This window comes from Opisthocomus hoazin, chromosome 1, assembly GCF_030867145.1.
Source record: "Opisthocomus hoazin isolate bOpiHoa1 chromosome 1, bOpiHoa1.hap1, whole genome shotgun sequence".
Taxonomy (NCBI): domain Eukaryota; kingdom Metazoa; phylum Chordata; class Aves; order Opisthocomiformes; family Opisthocomidae; genus Opisthocomus; species Opisthocomus hoazin.
In genome coordinates, this window is record NC_134414.1 from 30,943,303 (window position 1) to 30,963,726 (window position 20,424).

Genomic DNA, 20,424 nt, shown 5'->3' on the forward strand with positions numbered 1-20,424 from the left:
TCAGTGATACTATGAATAAAACTAATCACTAATTTTGTCAGACCACTGGTCTTTACTACACAACCAGGCATACCTAAAATGCAAGGTTCAAAAGTAGTGTTTTCATATGCCAGCAATGTAGTTTTAAGAAATGTCAAGTATTTCATAATGACAAAGGATATTTTGCGAGAGCACAGAGCTGAAGTTGTTTGGCAGTCTTAACCATAGCAATCTCTCTTCTATCCCTTTCTACCCAATATTTTTTTTCCTGTATATCAATAAAATATTTATTTGGGGCATTAAATATTACAGTTCCAAATGCACAGGTGTTTTACATCTTGTGGTTCGAATCACTTATGTGAAGCATTCAAAAAAAATCAAGGTCGGTCTGAGTACAAAAGGTAAGTTCTTTTTGAAAACAAAACTTTCAAACCTGAGATTTTTCTAAAAGATCAACCAAAATAGGTGGTAGCTCCTCTGCATCCAAATATTCAAGCAGCTCTCCTTCCTCATAAGGCAGCCGAATGGTCTCAGAATCTGAATTTAAACAAAACATATTGCTTTTGCTTTGTCTTTCAAGTTCAAACTTGTAACAGTGTGAAATCTAAAACAATCTTGTCACAGAAAAAAGCAGGGCTGGTGGAAACCTATCCAAACAGGCAATTTTTTTGCATAGTATGAATTTTTTACATCCATTTCTGTTTTCAGAGCTTGATTTTGCTCTTACTGTGCCAATAGGCAACACGCCTTTATAGCTCAATGGGAAGAAATTTTTGCTCCCAGCTGTTATACTGTACACTATGACTGCACATCACAGTTGCATGAAGACACAACTGAACTGGAACACAGATGGCTTTAGTCAGACCTAGATTTAGGAAGCAGTGAAAGAAACAATTTGACAGAAGGAGTGTGAAGTGAGAGAAACACAGATAAGCGACTCAGGAAGCTAGGGGAAAATAAAAGAATGGAAGGTTATTATACTGATATATACTGCACCGTTACAGACTGTTTCTGAGCACCTCACAGTTTTACGCAGATTTTCAGTTCAAATACAGTTGAGGTTCCCCCTCCCCCCCCAAGGGATTATGTTAGAAATGAAACAGTTAAACATAGGCAACAACACATTCTAACTATTTATAGAGCATTCTACGTATTTTTAAAAATAAACAGAAAAAATATTACCTGAACCATTTTTTCCCCTGAGCATAAGTGAATAACCCTCATTTCCCGGATAGAGGTTCACTACCAGACACGACAATGTCTCCTGCATAACCAGCTTCTCAAGTAAGTTCACATTTCGCCTCAGCTTCTGCTTTAAAAGTAAACATTGCTTATGAACATAATACTATCGAGTAATTGGAAGCAGTAAAAACAATTGCTAGAATGAGTACGATTTAGACTAAAGTTGAAGTATACACTAAAGAAGCCCAGTTAAATTTAATTGGACTGTGTTTGGAATATACTCATTATGTATTATTATATGTACTTATACACACGTTTTTAAAAAACATAATTCATTTAACTTATAAAAACCCTTGAATTATAAGTCCACAAACAACACAGTTAACAAGAATGACCCTGCGCTACAATGTTGTAAATCTACAGTGCACTATTATTTTTATCATTTCTATATGCATTATTTATATACACTATGTATTGTTTGATAAGAACAACAAAATATTTAGTACTTTCAAATATTCCTGACACAAGCAGATATTTCTTTCCAGGATTAAAATATCGAATTACAGCATTTGGAAGCTTTCTTAATACATTGCCTTGTATTTGCTGAAATCTGTTCCGGGAGCTGCAGAGACTATTCCCTTTTTTAATAGTAAGAAAGATCTTTTCCACATATAACAGATATTTAAAATTAATTAGTATGTTTCAAAGACCCCACATACTTCCCACAAATTTAAATGCTTTAAAAGCCCCTTGAGAACTTAAAACAATGAATTCTAAACCTCAGATAATTTTACACCTTCTGGTTGGAGGGCAGATTTCACAGGTAAATACCAGGTCTGGGTGGAGCCATTCATTGGAAGTTAACCCTAGCACTCAGACTGCCCAACTACTCCTTTCACATACACCCAACTAAGTAGTAGTGGGCTATCTCTTTTTGAACAAATTTATCTTTCCAGAGATACTGGGAAGACAGAAAGCAGAATCATTACTTGTAGGGAAACTGTTCTGAAAAGTACCAAAACCCCAAATCCCACAGCAATACAATCCAAAAATATAATTTCAAGAGGTATGCAGTGAAAAAGGAGGAAAATCTTTCTCATGCTATGTAGTTTTGGAACCAATACCCAAAGTTAACTCTTCCCCATGCATCATGAATGATGGTGACTACATCCTACTGCTTTTTACGGTTCAGAAATTGTGGAAACCAACACAAAGAAAAGGACAAAGTAGCACATAAATCCTGAAGAATAAATTGGGATAGAACTGGAAGAGTAGGGGAGAATGGGGGAAAATATATGAGGGCAACAGTAGAGACTGCTCAGGAAAGCCAGCTCCTCAATAGGACTCTGACAGTGTAGCTCATTATGCAAAACCTTCCTCAGTTAAAACTTCTGTTAACCTCTCCCCACATCTAGCCCAGAACAAGAGACTGCACACGTGCTGTTTCAGTTTTCAGACACACTGCTGTGCAGGGGCTATAGCTATTGAGCTTTCACTTACACACAGTATGAAGTAGCCTGGGGTACAGTCATTGCCATTGGAGAGCAAAGTCTACACTCAACTGCTCTGACATCTCTTAAAAATCGAGTCATCCTTTGATAGAAAAGCTCTTTTTTAGTGTTGGATAGATGAATACTTTCATATTTAGTTATGCAATGACATTGGGAGGACAGAACGAATATGTGAATTCTGTAAGACTTGATTTAAAAAAGGATCATCAGGTTATGTACGAGAGCTTAAGAAGAAATTATTTATACTAAAGTTATATTTAAAAACAAAAAAAGAATGCAATCAAGAAAATAAAACAAATTCCACTCTATCATGGGGACAGAATTAATACTGCTTCTAGAAGTTGTTAATAATAATACTGTTTTAACATTTTTAATTCAACTTTACTATTTTCATGAGCTGAAGAAAAAGGAACATTCAATTAAGGGCATTATTCCATCCAAAATACAGGCACCAAATAATTTATACTAACTAGTAACCACTCACAGAATTTTTAAATAAACAATTCATCTTTTTTCCCCAGAAATCTGTCTATGCATGCAAGAAATAGCCATGAGATTTATTGTTATGGAAGGTCTCTGCTCCTTAAACACCTCATAAGTAAAATATATAACGGTAATTCAATAGTAAATGTAATTAGAGTTAATCACATCACTGTCTAATTTAAATTTATTCAGGGAATGACATGTTAGTTTTATTTTTTAATTTTTAGGTTTGGCCTAATAGTTGGCCAGCTACAGCCTGGGTTTCTTTGCTTGTTTCATTTTTTGGGGAGTTAGGATGTGGAAGGGGCAAGACCAGTAAAGGAAAGATGAGAGGACGATAACACAGGCCCAAGACCATTTTTGACACTGCATTCATATGACCTGAACTTCTTAAGACACGTTCTAAGCACATTTGAAAATACAAAGCCTCTCTAAGACACTGAAGTAAATTATCATTTTAAGTACAAACATTTCAATATGCAGGCAGAGTTACATTTCACTAAGCATGAGAATTTTTTTATAACTACAGAAATCATCTCTCTCCTTTGAGCTGGCTATTAGAGATACTAGCTCAGTGCTGATATTAAGCATTAGCTCAGGTCTTGTCTGCAAAGATCTTAAAGATCAAGCAGTGGCCTGAGGTGCATTACATTCCTTAAGCATTCATCTCAGTAGGGTGCAAGAGTTCAGGTACCAAGCAACCAGGCCAGTTATACCGTTCTGTTACACCTGCTAAAATTCCTCTCTGAATTCATCCACAGAAAAGCGGCACTCCTTCCTCCCGAACACGCACCGCAGTGACTGCATGACAGCTGGGAAGCAGCACAGAGAAGGCACAGGGGCTTTCCTTCGCTCCCAGGGACTTCTGATGACTACCACTGAAAAACAGAACACCGAGTACTCCTGCCTAACAAAACTGAACTATTGATTTTACACTATGTTTGTTACTCCTCTGTCCTTGGCTATGAGCAAAACATTAATTTTAATATCTGCTCCTCCAACAGTGCACTGGTGTTACACAAAATTATGATGGTATCTTTACCATGACTGCTTCTCTTGTCCCTCACTGTAGCATCTTAAATTGATTTTCCCACTTACCTTTATGACTAAAAAGTTGGTCAAAAAACTTAAAAGAAACAGATCACCTCCATAAAAGAAGCTCTTGGATCTATTTACTGTAGCTCTGTGAAACAGGAATCTAAAACAACCACCCCAGGTTCTTCCCTTCACTTTGGACATGTTTCATGAATCCCAGCACCACTCTACAAATGCACAGAAGATGCACCTTGGAAGGCACAATTTTGTCTCAACTTCAACAGAACTATTAATTATTTGAAGATTAATTTCATGAACAATGCTAAACATTGTTCTTTGAGGAAGCAGAAAAAGCAGAGTTTTGCACAAATTGACTGAAAACCAAAACTCACCTCAATAAAACAACTTGAGGAAGCATCATTTTTTGGTTACCAAATACAAGGACAAACTGAAGCCTAAAGATGTTTGTGACCTAGCTGAACTGAAATTAGACCCTGAGAGAAGACTGCAACTCATAACTAAGTATACTTCCACTAGGATGTAACTGGCTGCATCAGTCTTTAGGCTGCCGTTCCAACGGAGTCTAATATTAATGCAGCTCAGAGACAATGGCCATGCAGCCTCTGCACTGGAGGCAAGAAAACATTTCAGTTTCGTAAGTAACATCCAAGGTAAGTTTTTGCAGATCAAACCTCAGGAATACTGTGGTGTGAACAAAGTCTGCTTGTTTCACCCCAATGAGGTTAGCTCATTCTTACAGTCAATTGTTTCCTCACCTTACACATGGAAGCTGGTTACATCTTCTTCAAGGGCAGAAGGATGCACGCAATACAACGCCTTACACAATTTCCCAAATACACTGAACCCTGCATATTATTCAATACCATTACAGATTAACCGAGGACCAAAAATCCCCATCAAAACAAACAAAAAAGCCCCCACTGTTATCTGGCACCATTTGGTTTATTCATGATTACTCCTTCCCCACAGCTACCAGTGTAACTCTTATCTGCTACTTTTGCTGTAAAAGCGCTTCTATAAGCTTTATTATTTTTGCAGTAGTCCAACATCAAACTCAAGTGAATTTCTTTAAAAATGTTCCGAAACTGTCACTACTGTAAGATGTTTTCATGCTTGCACACCAATGCTACCGTGTGCAGTTATCAGCAGGCACTGACGGGGCACAGGCGATTGATCAGTGAGTATTTTTTTTTTTTTGCTAGGCAGGTAAATCTAAGGAGCTCCACTACACAGATCCTTCCGGCTCACAGACCAGGTCTGTTTCCACATTTGTGTTTAACTCTGCTTCCAAAATTACTGTTCTGATTTTTATTTCTTTTAACTTTTAGGTACAGAAATGTTACACACTAGAGTCCAAATGAAACAAATTAGATAATCACCTCAACATAGTTCTCTCTCTAGTGTGCATATGCACAAATAGAAGAGACCATGAGAAATAATAAAGCTGGCCAGACTGGACTAATAGAGGATGAATAACTAATTAGTCCTTCATGAATTACTGTGGAAAATCTGGTCTTCCCTATGAACACCAAGAACAAGCATATGAGTGACCAAGTAAACTGCAGGTAGAAAACAGGAACAGGGAGTGATGCAGTATTACAAGAGCTAAGATAAAGGGAGAAAGTTAAGACTGAAAAATAATATTCAGTGTCAATTTAAAAATTGCTTCTGAGTGGACAACATAATTACAACTTGTACCATCAAATGGTGCAATACTGGAACAGAAACTTAGACAGTTCTGTACACTAAAACCTTTAAGCTACATTCAAGTCATTGGCTAAACTCTAGTCAGAATACTATTTCCTTCACCAGTTTTATTGTGTAAATTAAGAGACAAATAGGCAGTCCTACGCTCATGGATGAAGTTTCACAACAGCATTATCTTCTAACCTTCGCACCTCTATCTTTGAGCTTCTCATTTTCATTAATTACAATCCATAACATAGGAGCAAGGTATCTATTAACTACCCATATAAGCTTCCACCTCTTCAATAAAAAACTTAAATTTTTACTCAAATCCAGATCAGCAATAACCCACTTCATCTATTGTGAAGTTATATCTCTCTTCACTACTTTATTAAATTTGGGTAAGTTTGCTGAGTGCCTTCTAGTTTAGCAACAACCATTGCATTGAAATAGTACTTTTTTTTCCAGATTCCAGTCTATCAAGCCTGATCTCCCTGCTGCTTAAATATCTTGTTACTCATTCACTACTGATGTTTTGATCTTCTCAGGTCTGTAATTTGCTTAACACCTTACTCACGTTTGTGATTTGAATCAGCATCATATGCTAAATAAAATGAACTACATCAGAACCACCAAAAAGAATTACAAGTGCTCAGTAGCGAATGTCTCATTCCTGTTTGTCTTCTCATAGGTTTTTACTTTAGGAAGCAGCAATACAGCAGATTACACACCTGTTGTTCTTATTCCATTTGATATTCACAGTTCAGCAAAGTAGCTTGTGCCTTTTACACCTTAAATTTATTGTTGCTAAGCCTGTTTGAGCTTCTTTGTTAACATTATGAAAAAATTTCTCAAAACACCTTAGCAGTTCACATAAGGAATAAATCTGAGTTTACAACAAAGCACAGATTCTAAAAAATTCTCTGCATTTTTTCCCATGGCAGTCATGCTAAGCAATTGATTCTGAAATAGTCATACTGACAACAATGCACGTTGTATTGACACTGGCCGTGAACTTGACCACAACTGACTGCAGTGACACAGGATTAAGCCAGAATGAACAGGTCACCCAAGCAAGTCTAGGCCTTGCTACTCGTATTATATCATTCAGATACTTTAATAGTACTGTTGTCTAATAAACTTGTTAGATACAACTCTGCATTCTAGACCATTCTTTTGAAATTCTGTATTTTCATATATAGAAAAGCACCTCAAAATCACAACCTTTAGAATCATCTGCCAGCATTCTACCTTACTACCTTCAAAAATAGATTTAGAGTTACCAGGTAGCCATCGGCCATTCCATTACCCTGTTTTTATTTCAAACGGAACTAAGATGATGTTAACTAAATTACACAGTTTAGTCTACAAAAGTCACAGAATCACAGAATGGTAGGGGTTGGAAGGGACCTCTGTGGGTCATCTAGTCCAACCCCCCTGCTGAAGCAGGGTCACCTACAGCAGGCTGCACAGGATCTTGTCCAGGCGGGTCTTGAATATCTCCAGAGAAGGAGACTCCACAACCTCCCTGGGCAGCCTGTTCCAGTGCTCCGTCACCCTCAGAGGGAAGAAGTTCTTCCTCATGTTCAGACGGAACTTCCTGTGCCTCAGTCTGTGCCCATTGCCCCTTGTCCTGTCGCTGGGCACCACTGAAAAGAGCTGGGCCCCATCTTCCTGACACCCACCCTTCAGATATTTTTAAGCATATATTAGGTCCCCTCTCAGCCTTCCCTTCTTCAGGCTGAACAAGCCCAGCTCCCTCAGTCTCTCCTCGCAGGAGAGATGCTCCAGTCCCCTCACCATCCTTGTAGCCCTCCGCTGGACTCTCTCCAGTAGCTCCTCATCTTTCTTGAACTGGGGAGCCCAGAACTGGACACAGTACTCCAGATGAGGCCTCACTAGGGCAGTGTAGAGGGGAAGGAGAACCTCCCTCAACCTGCTGGCCACACTCTTCTTGATGCACCCCAGGATCCCATTGGCTTTCTTGGCAGCCAGGGCACACTGCTGGCTCATGGTTAACCTGTCGTCCACCAGGACGCCCAGGTCCCTCTCCACAGAGCTGCTCTCCAGCAGGTCCACCCCAAGCCTGTACTGATGCATGGGTTTGTTCCTCCCCAGGTGCAGGATCCTGCATTTGCCTTTGTTGAACCTCATCAGGTTCCTCTCTGCCCAACTTTCCAGCCTATCCAGGTCACGCTGAATGGCAGCACAGCCTTCTGGTGTATCTACCACTCCTCCCAGTTTGGTGTCATCAGCAAACTTGCTGAGGGTACACTCTAACTCTTCATCCAGGTCGTTGATGAAGTTAAACAAGGCTGGGCCCAGTACTGACCCCTGAGGGACACCATTAGTTACCAGCCTCCAACTAGACTCAGCGCCGCTGATGACAACCCTCTGAGCTCTGCCATTCAGACAGTTCTCTATCCACTTCACCGACCACTCATCTAGCCCACACTTCCTGAGCTTCTCTAGGAGGATATTATGGGAGACTGTGTCGAAAGCTTTGCTGAAGTCGAGGTAGACAACATCCACGGCTCTCCCTTCGTCTACCCAGCCAGTCATGCCAGCGTAGCAAGCTATCAGATTGGTCAGGCATGATTTCCCCTTGGTGAATCCATGCTGACTACTCCTGATAACTTTCTTTTCCTCCACTTGCTTGATGATGGCCTCCAGGATAAGCTGCTCCATCACCTTTCCCGGGATGGAGGTGAAGTCATAATAATAATTTCTCCCATGGTGTTAGCCTTGGGTAACTACTACAGTAACCAGAATTTATTCTTTTTTTAGCTAAGGAAAAGTGAAATAAAAAAAAGTCTTTTTTGAACTTGCCTGTTCAGACAGCAAAGAAAAACTTCTCAGCAATTTCCACTTACCTTTATCTCAGGCTCTTTTTCACATTCTTCTATATATAAATCATAGAGTTTTTGAAATACAGATTTTCTGAAATTAAAAAAGCTTAAAATGTAACCAAAATTACATCAAAGAAATGCTATTTAAAAGCTAAATACCAAAACTCTTACTACCTTCCACTGGATAAATATTTTCTTTTAGGAGGTCTCTGACGGGCGCTTTCAATGATATACTAGAAAAGTAAACCAAAAAATAACATCTATATTACAAAGAAAATTAATTTTAGTTACCAGGAAACTTTAGATCATTACCAGACAGTGTTCTATGGACACAGAGAGTAATGAACAATTATGGCACCTGACTGTTCCAAAAGTGTACTAAACATACCCCATGTATGTTACAGTCATCAACAAGGACGTATCTCCATTTAGCTGTGAAACGCAGTATTTCATGGCCACAGCACGAGTTGCACGCAAGGTCTTGATTTTACACTCCTATTTTGTAACTACAGTAGTACATAACACTGCTGTAGTAGTTAACACTACTGTACTTAACATGGTAGCACACTGAAGTTAACATGCTAAGATACATTCAAATTCACACATACTGGATTGACAATATTTACAAATGAAGTAGTCCTCAACATTACCAGTTTCAGGAAGCTTAATTTGCCCTTTGTTGCTTGCATTTAAACTAGTTTTCTCTTTAGAGCTGAGTATTACAAATACAATTCATGTCCATTAGATATTTGAATTAAAAAAGACTAAAGATACCATCCTGCATTAAATGTAGCTTATATTCTAACAAGGTTTTCCAAATCTCTGTTGTCTGTCTGAAGTATTTTTATCAACAGCTTAGTTCAGAATTTCAATGAAGAGAGGTTCTCCCAGAGAAACCTGTATTTCCCATAACAGAGTTGAAGGCAACCATTATATCAGGGGTCAGCATGAAAGAACATCAATGCGAAGGTACTTGCCTCTTCGTTCCAACTGGGCTACCCTTAAAAACACAAACAGGATTTTGCCATATATTTCTGCCAGCTATCTCTGGATCACCACTGTACAGATCTGTTTACTTCACAGGACACAGATTTGCTGGTTTAAAAGGGGAAAACTGAAGTCCTGCATGGTCTATCATCACAGCACCTGATGTTCTCAGTACAATAGGTAAGAGACAAATACAAACCACAGAAATTTCAGTGAGAATTTTGCAAAACCAGTGTTACATGTATGGGTGATTATTTAGATACACACATATATATTTACATAACCTGCTCCTCCATTGCTTTTCAGAAGAAACAGAAAAACATGATAGTTATTTTTTAACCGAGACACCAATATTATGTGCAAACAAATAATGCAGCTACTCCTTACCTCTGCACGATCCAATGCCAGTTCTAAAGCTTGTTGCTGCAAGAATTATGAAGGTTTTTTTTAGAAAGTACTTTAACTGTTTAAACATCCTCATACACAAAAACCACTACAAAAACTCTATTACCACTGATATGAATTTACAGTTAGAAGACGGGCTCAAACATTCTTTGGCACATACTCAACTTAGCAGCTGAAATTTCATGTAACTGCATCAACAGTAATTAATCTCGCTACTAAGTATCTACATTTACAAAGTTTTGACTAAATTATGAAGTCCTAGAGCAATGAAAGGCAATTAGAATTAAAAGGAGTAGAAATTATATCTAATAAAAGTAATAACAAATATTAACCAAAACAATCAGAGATAATAAGTAGAAAATCTAGGCTACACTGTTCAAAAAAATAAAGAGGTTTTCGAGAACCTTCCGCTCTTCAGTAAAGAACTCATACCACTAGCTTTATATGATAATTCCTACGATTCACTTGAGAGTGACTAAGTGTTCAAAAGTATTTACAAGCTATGAAGAAAGACATCCTTGAAAAAAGAAATATCGGAACTCAGGACTGATAAGCAAAATCAGCTAGCAGATTAGAGTGAAAAGATCTGAAAATACATTATCTGAATCATAACTTACCATTGTAGTTGAAGCCAGGTGACCAAATGGCAAAAGAAGTATTTAAGAAGTTTGGTGCAGCTGGCAAAGAATCATATTTTACGGTCACACTTGGGGTACTAAAAGAAAAAACCCAAGTAGAAAAAGTATGAGTAAGAAACTAAATAAGCAATTTATTTAAATACAACATTTCTGGTGGTTAACTGTACTTAAATTTCATTTGCATAGTATCTTTTCCTCCAAAAGTAAAAACAAAAAAGCTGCATTCAGTGTAAGCACAGAGATTCCTATTCTAATGACTACTACTACTCTGCACAATCATTTTATGTTAGTTAAATGGTAAAGCATATAACTGGTTACATAGCCAAGTGCTGTTCTCTATTGCAGCAGTCTGCCTAGACACCCCAAACATCACATCCACAGATGCACAGAAGGCCACAATATTTAATGACAAGCAGCCAGAACATTTAGCATACCCTATTAGGTTTTTTGTTTTGCTTTTATGAAGGTATTACTCCATAGACAACAATTCCACTAGCAGTGCCTTCTAGCACTATTTTGAGATGTTAGTTTAATACTGACTCACAGCACGCTGTCAATTACTAACTGAATAAAATTTGCACAGCACTAGCATGTCCTTAGATGTCCTTGCCCTCAGATACTAAGCCCCTATGCCATTTTATTTTTAAATTCAGTTAGACAGTTGTAGGAAAAAAAAACTAGCTCAGAAAACCCATTCTTTAAATCCTGTCCTTAGTATCACTCCCACTGAAGAGATCTGAAAATTCCAGTCAATTTTGTTGTCACATTTGAACACTACAGTGCCTCACTATACTTGAAACGTTCAATTAAGGAATTCCACCACACATAATTTTAATTTGTGGAAATAATTCCGTTGCAGCTACATTCCACATGAGCCGTGGCTTTGGCAAACACCCTCCTAGATCTCCGCTGACATATGCCTGCTACCTCACACCTCCCTAAGCCTTACTCAGCTTTCAGCGTGGAAACAACTTCAATAGAAAAAAACCACCACAGACAATGACTCTCAGCTCCCTGCAAGGCTGAAACCTGAAGAGGTGGTGGGCGAAAAGGAGACGGCACAGGAGGGCCCGGGGGCGCGTCCGTCCGCGCCACCCGACGGGCCAGCTGCTTCCGAGCAGCCTCCCCGCACGCTGAAGCCAGGTCCTAGCAGGGGGAGACCGGAGAGCTCCCAGCCCGTCGGCGAGCAAGGCGCAGGTGCAAGCCCCGTGAGGGCTGGGGAGCCGGATCGGCCCAGACCCCGCCGCGCACCGCCCGGCGGGCAGCCGGGCCGACCGTAGCTCCGCGCCCGCCGGGGCTGCCACCGCCTCCGCGGACACGGGCCTACCTGCGAGGGCGGAGAGCGACCGGACGGAGACACCGACACCGACCGCAGCAGCCAGCCGGAAAGGGCCGGGCCGGGCCAAGCCGCCAGGCCGGGCCAAGCCGCCAGGCCGCGCCGCGGCCGGGCCGAAGGGCGCAGGCCAGGCCCCTCCAGGACCCGCGGCCCAGCCCTCCGGGGCGCAGGGGGCCGCCGCCAGCCGACCAATCGCCGGCACGGGCGGGGCAGACCCGCGACGCCGAGCGCCGTTACCTGCCGACCTCCCGCGGGGCCCTGACCCCGCGCAGCGGCCCCCACCGCCCGCTCATTCGCCCCCGCCTCAGCCCACCACGGCGCCTCCAGCCGCTTCCGCCCCGCCGCTTCCGAGTCGCTCCCGGAAGGGGCGGGGCAGTCGCCATGGCGACGAGGCGGATTGGGTCGAGGGCGGGAAGGGACTCGCGGCGTCGCCATAGAGACGGGAGGGCGGGCTCCTGAGCCCCGCCCCTTCGCCGGCGGCCCGCGGGCCGCGCTCGCGCCGGGAGCAGCCGTTGGGTGCTGAGGGGCGGGGCGGCTGAGGCGGCTGAGGCGGCGGGGGCAGGGGCAGGGGCAGGGGCAGGAGGGACGGGATCCCAGGTGGGGAAGTCCGTGCAGTTTAGCGGTAGTAAAGTGCCCGGATACCGCTGCAGGCCAGAGGCTTAGTGCCGTTGGGAAGATCGGAATGGGTTTCCTTCTGTCTCAGGGGTGCCGGGAGAGTATCTGAAGACTTTTTGGTGTGTGACGCCCCGGCAGCAGCGCGTTGTGGAAACTCGTTTCTCTGAGGGCGGAGAGGAGAGGTTGGCTGGTGTGACAGCAGTTCAAGGATAGAAAAGGATTGCTTGCAAAAAGTGTGGTGGGCACATGGCTGAGGAAGCTTTACCTAGTATAAGCTTGGTGCCTGAATGTGAATTTTACTTAATCATACTGCTCTGTATTTTCGTAATTCCCTTTTGAGGTACACAGGAATTATTCTAAAGAATGATACCAGGAACATTTAAGTCTCTTTTCTCTGTAATAGATGATTTTGAGTGTTTTAACAGCTGCTTCTCAGTAACTTGTTAGAGCTGCTAGGTGATTCATCAGATCATTATGCAAACAACTATTAGTTTGAAGTGATAAAAGCTAATTTTAAAATTGCGTTAAAAGTCTGCTGTTTGTAAAGTGAGAAAATGGCTGCCTGTTTTTTCGGTGTTTTGTTTTTCTGGAATGTTCAAATTTCTATAAAATCAGACAAAATAGATAAAACAGCTGCACAGTGGATTATGTACAATGTGTAGATATGTTCGTGTAGATATTGGAAATTTCTTTGAATTATGTAGTAAACAACAATGGGATTGGAGGCAGATTGAGAAGAAATTTACTGTGACCTCTCCCGCCAGTGGTTCAGTAACGCCTGTGTCGTTTTTGCAGATGCTTGTCTAACAATGATCAGATCTGTCTCCAAGCAAAGTTAAATAATATTGTGTTACAGATTAACAAATATCAGGATGACTTGATAAATTATCTTTGTGATAAAGGGTTGAAACATCATCATATTAGGAAAACAGTTTAAAGTAGGATATGCCTTCCTGAAAGAATAGGAATTGGGGGAAAAATACTTTAAATTCATCATCCCTCAGCATGAACAGGAGACTCAAAGGAAGTGGCGAAAATATACTACTGCCAGGTTCACATGAGATGCCTACAGGGCTGTGTTGGGTCACTTCTATCGGCATGCTAGCAGGAGGGTTCCTAGCTTGGATGCACTCCCGGTACCCATACTGTGAGTCTGCCGGTACCCATACTCTGAGTCTGCAAGTATTTCCCAGTGGTCCCAGGCACATCTGTACTATACGTTGCACGTACTGTCCCTGGGCACAGCACTTACACAACTCATTGCTTGTTATTCCGGGGCCTTTCTAGCACTTGTGGCTGAGTCACAATTTGTTTATAGCAATGAGCAACTGTGCTACCCCATGATTCAGCAGCTAGTCCTACATGCAAGACCACATCTAGCACTACCCTTCAATGTCTTTGTTAACCGCGCAGTGCTGACATGTCCTAACAAGCGGTGACTTGAACACTCAAGGAAATTTGAGCACAGGTAGCTCCAGGGAGCTCTGGGCAAAGGGTGGGGTGCCTCCTTTAGGATCACCCAGGTACGCTATCTTGTTGGTGCTGACATGGTTTTGGTTTCAGCAGCGGGTTCCTCTTAGCCCTTCTGTGTCTCAGACTCAGAGGCGTAGCCAAAATGCTGGAAGTCATAATTGCTGGTGATGCCTAGAGTCTCTCAGAGGTTCTCAGTACATACGATAAAATCCACTGGTGGCATCAGTGTTCTTTAGATATGGGGATCAACAAGATGGGCGCCTAATTTCACTGTGTGAAAAGCTACTTTAATGGTTTGTCAGGAGCCCACATTGTCCCTGAACACCAGAGAAAAGATGACCACGATCCCATCCTGGTCCAGAAGCAGGTGGCTGTTCTTGCTGGAGTCATCTAAGCACCTAATAGATGCATGGTACAGCAGCTGCATTTGATCCAAATTTGAAGCTAGCCCACCTTTGAGCAAGCAGTTGGACTACCTTTCAACCTAAATTGTTCCATAGTGCTGTGCTGTATGCCATCTGCTTCACATTACCCAGTAACTATAAAAGTTATCAGAACATACTTGTCATTATGAAACCCACTTTTTGGTCACTTTTCTGTGAACTGAAGAACGCTGGGAATGTGAGAGTGCTAAATTGTTAGCTAGGCTTTGTTTTGATTTCCGCTTAAATCTGTAACTTTCTGTATTTTAATATGATTAGTCGAAGTTGAACAGGGCAAAATATAGGATTAAATTAAATCTCATTTCATCTCATCTTAATCGGATGCCTAGAGCAATGTTGTGGAGCATTGACTCCCCACCAGAGTGGCAATCTGCGGAAAGTTCTTGTGTTTCTGAACTCTGCTACATTTCGCTTGGGATAGGCACACAACCTCTTTCTGCTCAGCAACATCATCATGCCCTTTGAGGGACTCACAGACTGACAACATGTTCTTCTTGCCACGGTCTAGCTTGGTGGTCATGATGCCAGCCTTTAGCTGACTGTGTATTCAGTCACTGCTCAGTGCCCATCTCAGCTGGCCTTTGGTTGCCTCACGTGGTGCTGCCTTTGAGAGCAGCTCTGCGCCAATGTGCCAAATGCCATAAAATCCCATAGGGATTCACAGTGGAGAAATGGTGACCCAAGCAGCTTCAGGAGAGCTACATAATTCATAAGACCTCCTATCCAAAGGCTTGGTTAATATAACTAATGACACATTTTCCTGTCCATTCTCGTAAAAAGTTTACCATTATGCGAAGAAGATTCTTGTTTTTCTCTCAACTATTTGCTGTCTGGCTATAGGAAATGACAGGTTGACACTTGAGCTGTATTCTTAGCCTGTACCATGAAAACTCATGTTTTGAGTGCCTTTTTTCCCCATTCCAGTTCAGACTGGAATGAGGAGATCTAATCTTTCAAGAGTGGCGTAATGCATTAGTTATGATGTCATAGAATCATAAAATCATAGAATGGTAAGGGTTGGAAGGGACCTTAAATATCATATGGTTCCAACTCCCCTGCCATGAGCAGGGACATCTTCCACTAGACCACGTTGCTCAGAGCTCCATCCAACCTGGCCTGGAACACTGCCAGGGAGGGGGCACCCACAGCTTCTCTGGGCAACCTGTTCCAGTGTTTTACCACCCTCATGGTGAAGAATTTCTTCCTAATATCTAATCTAAATCTGCCCTCTTTTAGTTTAGAGCTGTTCCCCCTTGTCCTATCACTACACACCTTTGTGAAAAGTCCCTCTCCATCCTTCCTGTAGGCCCCCTTCAGGTACTGGAAGGCTGCTATAAGGTCACTCCGGAGCCTTCTCTTCTCCAGGCTGAACAGCCCCGACTCCCTCAGCCTGTCCTCATAGGAGAGGTACTCCAGCCCTCAGATCATCTTCATGGCCCTAATCTGCCTGAAGACTCCCCAAAACACCTTGTATCCAAGGCAGAAATGTCTTTTCAGTCCTAGGCAGTAACCTGCTCTATGCTTGGCCTTCTGGAGGGCCTACAGCCTTCCCTCAGAGCTGCCTCCAAGTTAGGTTATATCTGGGCTGGACAATCTGGCCACAATCTCCCTGTTTGTGTGTGGGTTTCACCTTGCCTAACATAACACTGCAGGGGGTGAGAAGCAGCATATTGCTGTTACTTCAGTGTGAACCTTTGTTTACAAAGGCATCTTAGTGTTGGGCTTGGAACTGTCCTTTCTTCAAAGACAAACTAGATGTCTTAAGATGACAGATGATTTTGCATATTCTTTAAACATATTGTCTTTTTATGCCCTTTTTGTCCTCTTCCCACAAACAAATTAATATGTATTTCTTATTGTAGACAGATGGAATAAATGATGAACATATGGCCAGCTTTTACACAGTGATTATAATGGTAAAGAGTATTGTAATTATGGTGTTTTGAACACTTGTCATTGTCTGTTCTAAGTCTATTATGGTCATTCAACCTTCTTCTGCCTGACTTGACATATATTAGTCATATGTATTTTACTGAAAATTAGTCTTTTCAGTGCAGATAGTTTGTCACTGAAGCTATCTAGCTAAAAATCACATGCATGACAATAATACATTGGAGTTCATTAAAGCTAGAGTTATGAACCATCTGTGTAGATAAAAACCATTTATTTCTTCATAATTCTGTCAAAAATATGTAACAAGAATCCCTTGGGAGAGTCTACTCATGTTCTTATCCTTTTGGAAAGATGGTAGGATTTGTGATGGTGGTTTTGGTATAGGGAAGATTGGTGATGGAGATACAAATCCTGCAATATGTTTCTGGCTTTTGTTATACTTGCTTAGAATAGGAGGCTTTAAATTTAAGAGGGTTTTATTGTTGGTGATGTTTTGTTTTCCTGAGTTCAGTGATTAACTCTGGTGCACTGGGCATGCTTTCCTTGTCATTTTGCCATTCGTGAACATCCTCACCACTCTTCCATTCTGAGGTGTTCTGAGCATCATTTGCAGTATGAACTCCTGTATAGTCTTTTCCCACTTGAATGACCCCAGTGAGTTTCCTGATGAAGCCTGCCCTCCCCAATTACTCATATTTTTGGAAATCTTACACTCAGATTTCCTATAGCAGGTCATATGTACTTGATTTCAGTTAGCTTAATCCAATTGTCTTTGTGTTCTCTCTGTGCTCTCTACAATCCATGCGGAAAAGCCTGAAGATTTTGAACCCAGGTTTTCAGACAAAACTGGAGGTACAGAACTGATCTGGGAACCTACTGACTTTTCCAGTGAGAAAGCTGGAAAATCAGTCCTCAGAGTTGGTAGTCCATGTATACTGCCTTACAGTTTGTTCCATCTGTCTTTCAATTTGTTCATCTTCTCATTTTCTTCTTTGTGCAGCATGTCATTTAAAAAGCTGTCTTTTAGAACTCCTTGGTTACCATTCCTCCTGCACATGCAGAGCATTTGAAGATAGATGCTGTCCAAGATATTATGCTCTGAGTCATTTTGCAGTTTACTTACTAAATTTCATTGAAAGTTCTTGCTACCAATGAGTGTGCTTTCTTCTTAAGAACAGGGAATGCTGACAATAAATAATTAAAGCCCTTTCTCCCAGTCCCTTCTGTACTCTAATTGAGCTTTCAGTTTTTTCATGCGTGTGTTTTTGTATTCCTTTTCTCAGGAATCCGTTAGCTGAGAACAGCCCCAGTACAGTATTTTGGGCTGGGTCATTTCAAATGCATGTATATTGTGGGCCCAGGTTTGCATCTAGCTTTGATTTGCTGTGTTGTTGTTATGAAAGGAAGGCCTTGGGGAAAAGAGGCATTCTACATTAGGGGGAAAAGAATTCTTGGCCACGAGCTGGCGGGGCTCATTGAGAGGGCTTTAAACTAGGTTCGAAGGGGGAAGGGGATATTGCCCAGCTCACTAGGGATGAGCCTAGGCTTGGAGTGCCAAGGCCAGGGGTGAGATTGACAACCCAGCTCAAGTGTGTTTACACCAATGCACGTAGTATGGCCAATAAACAGGAGGAGCTGGAAGCCATTATACAGCAGGACGGCTACGACTTTGTCGCCATCACAGAAACGTGGTGGGACAACTCGCATGACTGGCATGCTGTCATAGATGGCTACAGACTCTTTAGGAAAGACAGGCCAACAAGGAGAGGTGGGGGAGTTGCTCTATATGTGAGGGAGCAACTGGAATGCATTGAGCTTGGCCTGGGGGCAAGTGAAGAAGGAGTTGAAAGCTTGTGGGTTAGAATTAAGGGACAGGCTCACACGGGTGACATTACGGTGGGTGTATACTACAGGCCACCTGACCAGGAGGAGGAGGTTGATGAAGCCTTCTACAGGCAGCTGCAAGCAGCCTCACAGTCACAGGCTCTGGTTCTCATGGGGGACTTCAACCACCCTGACATCAGCTGGGAAGACCATACAGCTAGGCAGGCGCAATCCAGGAGGTTCCTACAGAGCATCGATGATAACTTTCTGATGCAAGTGGTGGAGGAACCAACAAGGAAAGGCGCGCTGCTGGACCTCGTGTTAACAAACAAGGAGGGACTGGTGGAGGACGTGAAGGTTGGAGGTAGACTCGGCTGCAGTGACCATGAAATGGTCGAGTTCAGGATCCTGCGTGGAGGAAGCAGGGCGATAAGCAGGATCAAAACCCTGGACCTCAGGAGGGCTGACTTTGCCCTCTTCAAGGAGCTACTGGGAGGAATCCCGTGGGCCAGGGCTCTCGAAGGCAGGGGGGTCCATGAGTGCTGGTCGCTTTTTAAACAACACTTCTTCCATGCACAGGAGCAATGCATCCCCCTGAGAAAGAAATTTAGCAAAGGAGGCAGGAGACCTGCATGGTTAAACAAGGAGCTTCTAGCGGAGATCAGGCAGAAGAGAAAGGTGCATGGAATGTGGAAAGAGGGACAGGCCACTTGGGAAGAGTACAGAAACGTAGTGAGAGCATGCAGGGATGCGACGAGGAAGGCCAAGGCTCACCTGGAATTGAAGCTGGCAAGGGATGTCAAAAACAACAAGAAGGGCTTCTTCAACTACATCAGCAGCAAAAGGAAGGCTAGGGACAACGTGGGGCAGCTGCTGAATGAGGCGGGTGTCCTGGTGACGGAGGATGCGGAGAAGGCAGAGCTAATGAATGCCTTCTTTGCTTCAGTCTTCTGTGCTAAGACTGGCCCTCAGGAATCCCAGGCCCCGGAGGTAAGAGAAGAAGCCTACAAAGAGCACGACTTTCCCTTGGTCGAGGAGGACTGTGTGAGGGATCGCTTAAGCGATCTGGATGTCCACAAATCCATGGGCCCCGATGGAATGCACCCACGAGTGCTGTGGGAGCTGGCGGATGTCATTGCTGAGCCACTCTCCATCATCTTTGAGAGGTCCTGGAGGACAGGAGAGGTGCCCGAGGACTGGAGAAAGGCCAATGTCACTCCAATCTTCAAAAAGGGCAAGAAGGAGGACCCAGGGAACTACAGGCCGGTCAGCCTCACCTCCATCCCGGGAAAGGTGATGGAGCAGCTTATCCTGGAGGCCATCATCAAGCAAGTGGAAGAAAAGAAGGTTATCAGGAGTAGTCAGCATGGATTCACCAAGGGGAAATCATGCCTGACCAATCTGATAGCTTTCTATGATGACATGACTGGCTGGGTAGACGAAGGGAGAGCCGTGGATGTTATCTACCTTGACTTCAGCAAGGCTTTCGACACAGTCTCCCATGATATCCTCCTGGGGAAGCTGAGGAAGTGTGGGCTGGATGAGTGGTCGGTGAAGTGGATAGAGAACTGGCTGAATGGCAGAACTCAGAGGGTTGTCATCAGCGGCACTGAGTCTAGTTGGAGGCTGGTGACAAGTGGTGTCCCTCAGGGGTCAGTACTGGGCCCAGTCTTGTTTAACTTCTTCATCAACGACCTGGATGAAGAGTTAGAATGTACCCTCAGCAAGTTTGCTGACGACACCAAACTGGGAGGTGTGGTAGATACACCGGAAGGCTGTGCTGCCATTCAGCGTGACCTGGATAGGCTGGAGAGCTGGGCAGAGAGGAACCTGATGAGGTTCAACAAGGGCAAGTGCAGGGTCCTGCACCTGGGGAGGAACAACCTCATGCACCAGTACAGGCTTGGGATGGACCTGCTGGAGAGCAGCTCTGCGGAGAGGGACCTGGGTGTCCTGGTGGACGACAGGTTAACTATGAGCCAGCAGTGTGCCCTGGCTGCCAAGAAAGCCAATGGGATCCTGGGGTGCATCAAGAAGAGTGTGGCCAGCAGGACAAGGGAGGTT

At 43.0% G+C, this 20,424-nt stretch overlaps 1 protein-coding gene across 9 annotated transcripts in view; it reads right to left on the bottom strand.

The window, feature by feature from the left end:
* Positions 1-12,422, bottom strand: part of SUPT20H (SPT20 homolog, SAGA complex component) — a 36,296-nt gene extending 23,874 nt beyond the window's left edge. For 2 of the 9 annotated variants that reach the window (XM_075420651.1, XM_075420634.1), the window contains exons 1-7: positions 12,104-12,278; positions 10,756-10,853; positions 10,121-10,156; positions 8,921-8,979; positions 8,771-8,837; positions 1,162-1,288; positions 413-516 (exon numbers count right to left, since the gene is read on the bottom strand). In XM_075420651.1, coding sequence (XP_075276766.1) covers positions 413-516; positions 1,162-1,288; positions 8,771-8,837; positions 8,921-8,979; positions 10,121-10,156; positions 10,756-10,758 — 396 coding nt within the window. In that variant the 5' untranslated portion in view covers positions 10,759-10,853; positions 12,104-12,278. Of the gene's footprint in view, positions 1-412; positions 517-1,161; positions 1,292-8,770; positions 8,838-8,920; positions 8,980-10,120; positions 10,157-10,755; positions 10,854-12,103; positions 12,279-12,349 lie in introns of those variants that run through there. The other 7 variants (XM_075420644.1, XM_075420614.1, XM_075420624.1 and 4 more) reach the window with 6 other exon arrangements.
* Positions 12,423-20,424: the final 8,002 nt, after the last annotated feature.